This window comes from Cryptotermes secundus, unplaced genomic scaffold, assembly GCF_002891405.2.
Source record: "Cryptotermes secundus unplaced genomic scaffold, Csec_1.0 scaffold465, whole genome shotgun sequence".
Taxonomy (NCBI): Eukaryota; Metazoa; Arthropoda; class Insecta; order Blattodea; family Kalotermitidae; genus Cryptotermes; species Cryptotermes secundus.
In genome coordinates, this window is record NW_019738964.1 from 1,640,204 (window position 1) to 1,649,865 (window position 9,662).

At 39.2% G+C, this 9,662-nt stretch overlaps 1 protein-coding gene across 1 annotated transcript in view; it reads right to left on the reverse strand.

The window, feature by feature from the left end:
• The window catches only part of LOC111871478, a 57,491-nt gene extending 48,701 nt beyond the window's left edge, over window positions 1-8,790 (reverse strand). The window contains exons 1-2 of the mRNA XM_033754276.1: window positions 8,592-8,790; window positions 347-586 (exon numbers count right to left, since the gene is read on the reverse strand). Of these exons, the coding sequence (XP_033610167.1) occupies window positions 347-586; window positions 8,592-8,673 (322 nt within the window). The 5' untranslated portion in view covers window positions 8,674-8,790. The remainder of the gene's footprint in view (window positions 1-346; window positions 587-8,591) is intronic.
• Window positions 8,791-9,662: the final 872 nt, after the last annotated feature.

Sequence of the window (9,662 nt, forward strand, 5' to 3'; positions counted from 1 at the left end):
GGTTAACGCATTATCCGTCTATGAGATTACGCTTTAGCGTAACTCAGACGATCACAATCTAATTTATCAATAAGAGGTGACAGTTTAAAGACATTCGTTATGAAGTCATACAGCTTAAAAATGTACACTCAGGACCAGTTGCACGTTAGCATCTAAAGTACACCAGTAAAGAGCGTAAATTATTTAACTCAGTAAGTTACATATGTAAACATATATTATTATTATTATTATTATTATTATTATTATTATTATTATTATTATTATTAAGCATCCTGATTGACATGAAAAAAAAATAAGGCAATTTACGTGATCTGTGATCAATAAAGAAAAATAAATCAATATGTACCTAGTCTTTTGTTGAAAGCCCTGTCTCTTGAATTAAAAGTGTCCGGTCTTCCTTGGAATTCATCTCTGCGGAAGACCTCCAGACATTCTTCAGCACCAATGACTGCTAATGCTGGTTTGGAACCAAGCATGAGTCCCACAACAGGACCATACTGTTTCTTCCACTTCTTAACCATGGTGAACTGCACATGCTTCGCCGGGATGAAGGGAATTGAACCAACCACAGGTAAACATGGAGGACCTGATCAAAAATCAAAACATGTAAACAACTCACTTCTTCCTGGAATTAAAACGAGGCTCAAGTTGGCCAGTTGTGGAAGGCGTTGCCATTGTATTATAAAATTGATGCTACAAACACGATTCAAAATTTCATGACGATGGTATACTATTAAAGTTGTTGACGACTTTCTGGGCATCATCTGTGGTCCTATATTTTATTTAAAACAACGTTCCGGAGACTAGACTCCACCTCCGTCCTGCTCAACTTGGCCCAATCGATACAGACAGCCCTATCTGCTGACACAAGAACCAACATAAACAGGGCATATAAAATGAAGCAAATATAAACCATCTGTGGCAGTTAAGAAAAACATTTTAAGATGATGCCTTGCACCTACGGACATGCCTAATGTAACGGCCATAGTCCATAAAATAAGAGCCAGATCAAAATAGAAGCTGAAACTAAAGATTCAAATTCTGAAAGAACAGGACATAATCCATCAACACTTAAATCACAGATTCGACGTCAGATGCACATATCGAACCAACAGATGATGACTATAAAATTTAAGCATTCAAAAATTTCTAAATACCAAATAGGACCTAAAGGGAAATAAAACCAAACTTATATAAGCCAACTGTAGAGTACCAACATAAAATTTGAAATTCCTCACATAATCTAAACTGTATTGTAATTTTCTGGCTTCTGCTTCAATGAAGGGAGTCCAGGGGGGAGAGACATCCAGTAATACACTATTCAATACTTATAGAACAGGATGATGGGTAACATCCAGAAAGTCAATAATTGTACTCATTTGTGTAGTTTGGGAACTGCACGTCCGTTGTATCTCTAAAAATATAGAAGTACATTGTACTTGTAACAGGGAAGATTATTTTGATTTAATTAAATGTGTGTATTTAATATAAGTTTGTCAACACAAAAACAACCTCGACACCGTAAAGGTATAAGAGGAACAGATTAAGTGAGTAAGTATCAATACAAGTTAGTAAACAACTCGTTTGCATAGTTTCAAGGACAGAAGCTTCGACAATCTCCCGAATGCCGCATGTACTCATGTAAGTCCCCTCTCCTGTTCTGTGGGGGGATACACAAACCTCTTTTACTGTTTAATCTCCTCTCCATAACTTTGTCATTATGTGTGGTTCAGTTATCGGTCCAGACTGCACAAGAACTTACTTCAAGTCTGCCATTTTCACTGCAGTGTTATATACGAACACTAACTTCTGCACTTTTCTTTTCCCAGTGAGCTTGTTACTTGGTTAACTACCCCTCCAGAACAGGAAGAAGCTATTTCTGTCATGACAGTTGTTACTATAACAGACAACAATTGGAACAATTAGTGTAACTTCCTTGTCTTTTGTTCAAGGGTTGAATGGGGTAGTTGCAAAGAACTGCAAGAGTTGCTGGGTCTGATTCTCTACACTGATATGTAATCTGTCTGCACGAATGGGATGTCAAGAGCAACAGTTGAAGGTATATAAAGAGCAGAGAAGCAAAGGCATGTATGTAAAAGACAAATAAAATGTCCTTGACATGTGGGAGGAAGGCAAAGGCCAGCCGGAAATTACTTCTCTGTTCTGCTCTGCCCAGAGCGGGTCGTAATAGGCCAAACCCTCCTCTCCTCAAAGAGGAGGTCCTATATCAAAATATATAAGCAGTTTTAGAACGATGATCATGACTCCCGAAGGGACTCGAAACCAATATTAACTATGCTGCCGAAGACCAGCAGCAAATTACTGTTATGCCCTGCCCTTAATATGTAGATATATTTTCTTATCCATCACCAAAAACTTCGTAAAAAAAAACAAGCTGCATTATGCCCCGCAGCCTATGTTGTGTTTTAAATATGGAAATATGGTGGAAAGTGAGGCATTACGAGGGTAAGTGCGATATTCGGGAGACAATGAAGAACTGGTAAAAATGCAAATGGAAGAAGCAAGACGTAAGGCCTACTCATTACACCATCTGCCCGTCTGTATATATATATATATATACAGCTTGTACTCAACGGATACGCATAAAATTGGGTGATTTCGATCTACATTTCATTCGATAACCTAACTGCATCATCCCCTAATTATCATCTGTATGTAGCAATCGCTAATTGCACAATTAGCTATCTCTGTGGTCTAGTGGTCAGAGTACCTGGTTACAGATCCAGAGGTCCGGGTTCGATACCAGATTTTCTGAGAAATACTGGGTCTTGAACGGAGTCCATTCAGCCTCGTGAGGATAACTGAGGAGCTATTTCAAGGAAATAGCGGCTCCGGTCTAGAAAACCGAGATTAACGGCCGTGGACAACGCGACACCCTCTCTCGCTAAAGTTGACACTAACTCCGCCGATAAGCGGCGGTCTCTCGGTCGGTATAGTTCGTTTGCGGACTAAGGCCATGGAGTTTTTTTTAATTGTTCTTGTTGTTCATTTGCTTCAGGCGCGAATTTATTCTTACAGATTTAATTACTAGAAAATAACTCATTACACAGAGTCAAAATTTTTCCTCTTTCTTTCCATGAAGTATTAAGAATAAAATCTGCGGAAATTGTTGAAATACAGTAGATATTACGTATGGGTATATGATATACAGCCGGTCACGGTAGCCCAGCGGTCTAAGGCATGTACTGTCTTCGCTCGCTTGGAAACCGGGATCGTGGGTTCGAATCCCACACAGGGCATGGATGTTTAGTTTGTGTGTGTGCGTTTTTCTGTGTTTGGGTACAGGTAGAGGCCTTGAGACAAGCTGATCACCCGCCCAAGGAGTCCTACCGAATGTGTAAGAGCTAGAAAAACCGAAGTGAACGGAGAGGTTCATGGAGGTAGGCCTAGGCCCACTAGGGCTCTACTGCCAAGGAAAGAAAAGAAAAATATGATATACAACTTTTCAGAAAATCCCATTTCGGTTTCAAATTAAAAAAAACACATTAAACTTGTTAATATGAAATGTTATTGAGGACTTCTAATTTCGGTTTTACTCGAAGTTCGTCCATTAGTTTTGAGTGTTAATCATTTGGGCAGGCGGACAGAAATTAACTCCGCATTATGAGTTTATTTGAGACCCTTAAGTCGATGTTCCTTATCTCAAGACCTTACGCAAGTAAGTATCTAAGTGCAAGAACTGAAATGCACAGTAATTCGCTTATGCAATTAGAGATTATTATGACAAAATAATGTGTTTTAGTTACACATATACGACTTCGTACATATGCTACAATTATATCATGCAGTGATTCAAAGAAGTGTTTGCATATTATTAAGACCTTATGGATTGCGGCATTATCAATGTCATTTATTTACTTCTTTATCATGTTGAACACATTTACGACCTCTTTTGTCCCTATTCTTTCTAATTCCCCACTTTAATCGTCATTAAATAGACGTTATACGAGTCTGGTCCGAACCTCTGACAGCGTGGCTGAATAAGCCACAAGTAAATGAATGAATAAATGAATTCACATTTTCCGTATGAAATTGTTCTTTTGCAGCTCTTAAAAATTAACATATTCACTTCTCTTAATTGCCTTTATATTTATTGCTTTGAGGGATTCATGAACATAAAAGAGATATACTGTAATCGCTATGTGTTAAATTATGATAGTTGGAGTTTGTTATATAAAAATATTGTAGCGCGCATAGCCACTGTTGCGCAGTATCTGCGAGATGGACAAATATACCAGAGCAGATTCTAGGCAAACGGAGTATGGAATACGTGGACAAATCCATTTGTCGCTTTCAGGTTTCAGTATGGATCAATGTGATTGGAAATCTAAACTGCTGTACAGCAAATGGGGAAACTTTCCCACGATGTATTTTACGCTTTTCATACGGTTCAGGCGCTGATACTAGTCAAGGGCAGACAGACGACAAGATATGAACTTTTAGTCTATTTTTAAAATAGTCCTTTTCTGAAAAAGGCTTCTGAAAATTAGAATTTTGCTCTCAACAATTACTTTATCTGACTCGCCTTTAAGATGTAATTTTTAAATTTACGATACGAAGACTCTGAATAATTTCAGATTACTATTAATTATTTTATTTTTAATGCCGATGGGTAAATATAATTTCTTATCCCTTTAATCACATCTTAGGCGTATATGAGGACAGGTACGTGAAAGTTCGATATGTATATATTAAAATACCTCAAAATTTAAACACAATTTAAAATCACTGTGTAACAGATCATTATAACAAGAGTCAGTTATACTAACCAAGATTCAGCCTTCACTCACTCACTCATGGAGCTGAGCCCTACTTGAGAAGCAGCCAATTGTGCAGCTACTTAAGAATTTCCCAGCATTTTACGGAACCCGAAGGTTCATTAACGTGTTCACAAGAGCCCTCCACTGATCCTTATCCTGAGCCAGATCAATCCAATCCATATCATCCCATCCTATATCTCCAAAATCCATTTTAATATTGTCCACCCACCTACGCCTTGGTCTCCCCAGTGGACTCTTTCCTTCTGGCTTTCCCACCAATATCCTATATGCATTCCTCGTCTCCCACATTCGTACTACATGCCCTACCCACCTCATCCTCCTTGACTTCATAATTCTAATTATACTTGAAGAAGAGTACAAGTTATGAAGCTCCTCATTATGCAGTTTTCTCTAACCTCCTGTCACTTCATCTCTCTTCGGTCCAAATATTCTCAACACCCTGTTCTCAAACACCCTCAGTCTATGTTCCTCCCTCAATGTCAGAGACAACGTTTCACACCCATACAGAACCACCGACAAAATTATAGTTTTGTGTATTCTAATTTTTATGTCTTTGCACAACAGACGAGAGGACGAAAGGTTCTGGACTGAATTGTAGCAAGCATTACTCGAGTTCAATCTCCTCTTAATTTCCTCCTCAATCAGGTTTTGACTAGTTATCGTTGTTTCCAAATATCTGAACTGTGCCACATTTTCAAAACATCTGTTTCCTACCTTTATGTCATGATTTTGCATTGTATTTTGGTGACGAGATAGCAACATAAACGTAGTTTTCTCTCTGTTTACTTCTAGACCAACATCCTTACTTGCGTCAATTAAAGTTTATGTGTTTTTTATGGTACCTATATTATCACCCACTAGATTCACATCATCGGCACAGGTCAACACCTGATGTGTCCCATTTAATTTCAGTCCAACCTGGTTTGCCTGGACCTTCCTAATGGCATATTCTAAAGCAAAGTTGATAAGGAGTGGCTACAAAGCATCTCCTTGTCTTAGACCATTCAAAATAGTAAATTTTTCAGACAAACATTTACCTACACGGACTTTACTACAGGTTTCATTTAAACGCATTTTAATCAGCGTAACTAGTTTCATGGGTATCCCAAACTCTCTCAGAATATTGTACAATACTTCCTAACTAAATCACAAGCTTTCTTGAAGTCTACGAATAGCTGATGTACTATCTCATTGTAGTCCAAAATTTCTCCAATATCTGAAGGATGCAAACGATCTGATCTGTAGTTGATCTGTTGAGTCCAAATCCAGAATGATTATCTCCAATAATTTCATCTATATATGGGCTTAACCTTGAGAGAAGGATATAATTTTTTATGAAGTTGATAGCAGTGATATCCCTTGACAATTACTACAGTCAGGTTCATCACCCCTCTTGTGAACTGGTACAATAAGAGACCCCTTCCACTGATCAGACAATTTTTCCTTATTCCAAATACAATTAATTAGCTTATGGATCTCAGAACGTAATATTTCACCTCCTGCTTGAATGGGTTCTGCCGAATTTGATCACTAAAAGGCGATTTATACCTTTTTAATTTTACAAGCGCAATTTCAAAATCAAAAAGACTAGGGTCAGTTAATAACGGCTCAGGTGTATGGATTTCTATCTGCATAACATAACTGATCTTATGTACATTCAATAACTGAGAGAAGTAGTTCTTCCACCTATTCAAAATGTTATGGGAATCTGCAAGCAGATCACAATTCTGATCCTTCACTAAGTTACTGCTAGGTTGGTAACCCTTCTTAAAGTCATTTATTCCTCTATATAGGTCTCTAATATTTTTGTTCTTACTGTTCGTTGCAAAGTCATCAATTCCCTCTTTATGTTCCTGAAATGCCTGCTGGTTTCACGTCTTATATTGTTCAGATTATCCCCATTTATTTCGCTTGGATCCTGTAACCATTGCAACATCCTTCATCGAACAGTGGCTTATGCTTCTTAAGTTCATAACAACCTAGACGCTCTTTGGCACAACTTTTGATATTCTCTCTAATACTTTCCCAAGTTTTATTAATATCCACCTCAGTGTCTAAGTTTTTCAAAGCTGCGAACCTATTTGAGAAATCAACACGACACTGCTCCTGACCGTCTATCTCTTTTAATTTCTTAAGATTGAACCTCTTCATATGAAGTCTGTGCATTGTTTGTTTGCTCACTGCCAGTCTTTCCCTAACCTTTGCCAGCACCATGTAGTGGTCAGTATCACAATCTGCTGCCCTGAATGATCGGACATCAGGTATGCTTGAGTGCCGCCTCCTATCTATCAAAATATGGTCAATTCAGTTGCGCGTCTTCCCATCAGGAGACGTCCAAGTACGTAAATTTATGGACGTTACGACATGGGAACGGTGTACTTTTGACAGTAAGATTTTTGGGCATTACAAATTCTACTACTCTAACTCCATTGTCATTACTAATTTCCTGTGAACTCTTTCCCAGTTGTTGGTTTCAAAATGTCTTCCCTCCCTACTTTGGCATCAAAATCTCCTAACCTGCTTATTCAACATATTTGCAACTACCTTCTTTACCTAGAGGGTGTCTCCTCCATCTGCAACGTGAGGACGCGCCATGCCGTGGTGACAATGGCCCCAACTAACATTAGAGATTCAGGCTGATTGCGAAAATGAATATGGAGACATAGTCCCATTCTTACATAGAAATGATAACCTATCTCTATCCCGGAGCTAAGCTACGAGCATATAGCGTTCAGCATTAATTCTTAGAATGGGATGCATCAAAGACAACGGTAAACCATTGTACAATCCAGGCTCATAACAGAGCTTCAAGATGCTGGCTTGATAGTCGCCCACGCTAGCTTACCTCATGGCTTGCAGAGTTAGAACTCGTTATTAGTCTAAAGATTCTAACTCCCTAAGAACTGAATTTCATTGGTAAAGTTAATTATCACTGTGAACCCCAGATTTTGAACGGAACCAGTCATGCAGAGCTGAGAGAGATTACGTCTGAAAGCTACGGCTTGGAAAAGTTACTGTATTCAGGCGGCGTATCCTCCAAAAAGTTTTCAATCAGCAATCGGGCTGAAACAAAAGCAAAACTGTGTCGCTCCGGGTTACAGATTTACACAAAGTAGTTGTTACGTCTCAGCTAATTAAGTCAGCTTACAAGGACTGACAGTGTAACACGGTAGAATGGAGTAGAAGCCTTTGTGAACAACAATATTAAAGTGGAACATGCACAGAAATGAACGATATATCTGTAATACAATTGGTGAATGCAATGAAAGTACTAGTTCTTTGTATTTAATGTGTAAAATCGAAGTTATTTTTGCATATTATTTTGCCGGAGCATGGCCGGTTAAGCCTTGGGAGTGAGCCTCAACTTTGCCAACTGACTACCGGCGACTAACATCCACTCCGATCCTGACAAAAACACCTTCTGTAAACCACTCATATTTACTGGCGTCCGTGCATAACTTCTGTCCACTTGATCCTACCACCTTAGTGCGAAATGAATTAGGAGGTCAGTGAGGTGAGTTATAGTTAACGGTGGCCGATGAGTGAGTTTAAGTAACAGCTCCGCAACATCAGTTAGGTCCCATCAACATAGAACTACTGTCAAGTGACATTTACATCTAAGACGCAGAAGATGCTCTGTTACATGGGGGTCCTTCCTTCGATGTGTTTCACCCTATCTTGACCCAAAATATGTTCAGAAACGACTACTAAAATAAATAAATAATTTAAAATTAGCATAGTCATTAGTGCACACAGACGCAAGACGCTCTTCTAAAGCATGCGACTTACCAGGAGGAAAGTTCTTTGGTTTGAAAATTAGAACGGAATACAGGAGAAGGGCCACAAAAGCTACAAAAATTAAAATAATCATTGTCTCTTCTTCACTTTCCTTCACCAGGAGAGTTCCGGAAGCGAGATGAGATAGAACCCACGGCTGTGAAAGGTACTTCTGATACTGCACACAAAGGATTACTGCACTGCGCCATTCAGTTAAACTATTTATGAAATGAAATCGCTGGCGTCAGAGTGAGTTGCGAGACAGAAGGTCATGGTTCTGGCTAGAAGAAAACAGATCACATTTTAAGAAAACATAATCAAATCTTTAACGGTCACTTATATTCAAGGTCTTTTCAATTTTGTTCTTACAGTTCTCATTAAAGAAATTACCATAATACAATTCGGTCCGAAGCGGACTCAGCGCTTTCAAGTTGAAGGGTACCCGGTTCCAATCCCGACTGCCGTCCAGCTATCCGGATTGAGGTTCTTTGAGACTATCCACCCTATCGTGGTGAGGGGGTTTGAGTATGCCAAGGACCCTGAGAGCTATATCAGCGGTAGCGTAGCTACTGGCAGGGCATCCCTTGCTGGACAGGTCAAAGGGTAGGCATCAGACGAAGAGACACACCAAAAACCAAAAACTGATGCCGGAAGCAGCAGAAACTTGAAGCACAGACCAAATGATGCTAGAGATGGTTCAAGTTCTGTCGTATGACAGATTACTGATGAATGAAAAATGAAATCTCAAGGTGTATTTGGCCCTGTGTCTAAGCCGCTGACACGGCAATGTACTGGGATGTGGAAATAGCATTCCACGCTTTTGGATTTCGGTGGTGAGCTCATGTCCAGATAGTTTTACCCTCGCAGTACACTGGATACGAGTCTGGGTGCTCACCAGAGATAGTCTGAACGTGGGGGTGAAGAAACCCATTCCAGTCGATGCCTTGAATGGCACCTCAGTTGTTCAGCCAATAGCAAGACGCATTACTGAATAGTGCCTTAAAAGACACACTTTCACTTCAAAATTTCTCCAGATTCATAATTCACATTCATCTGCCGTATAGTGAAAATTTTACTGACGTT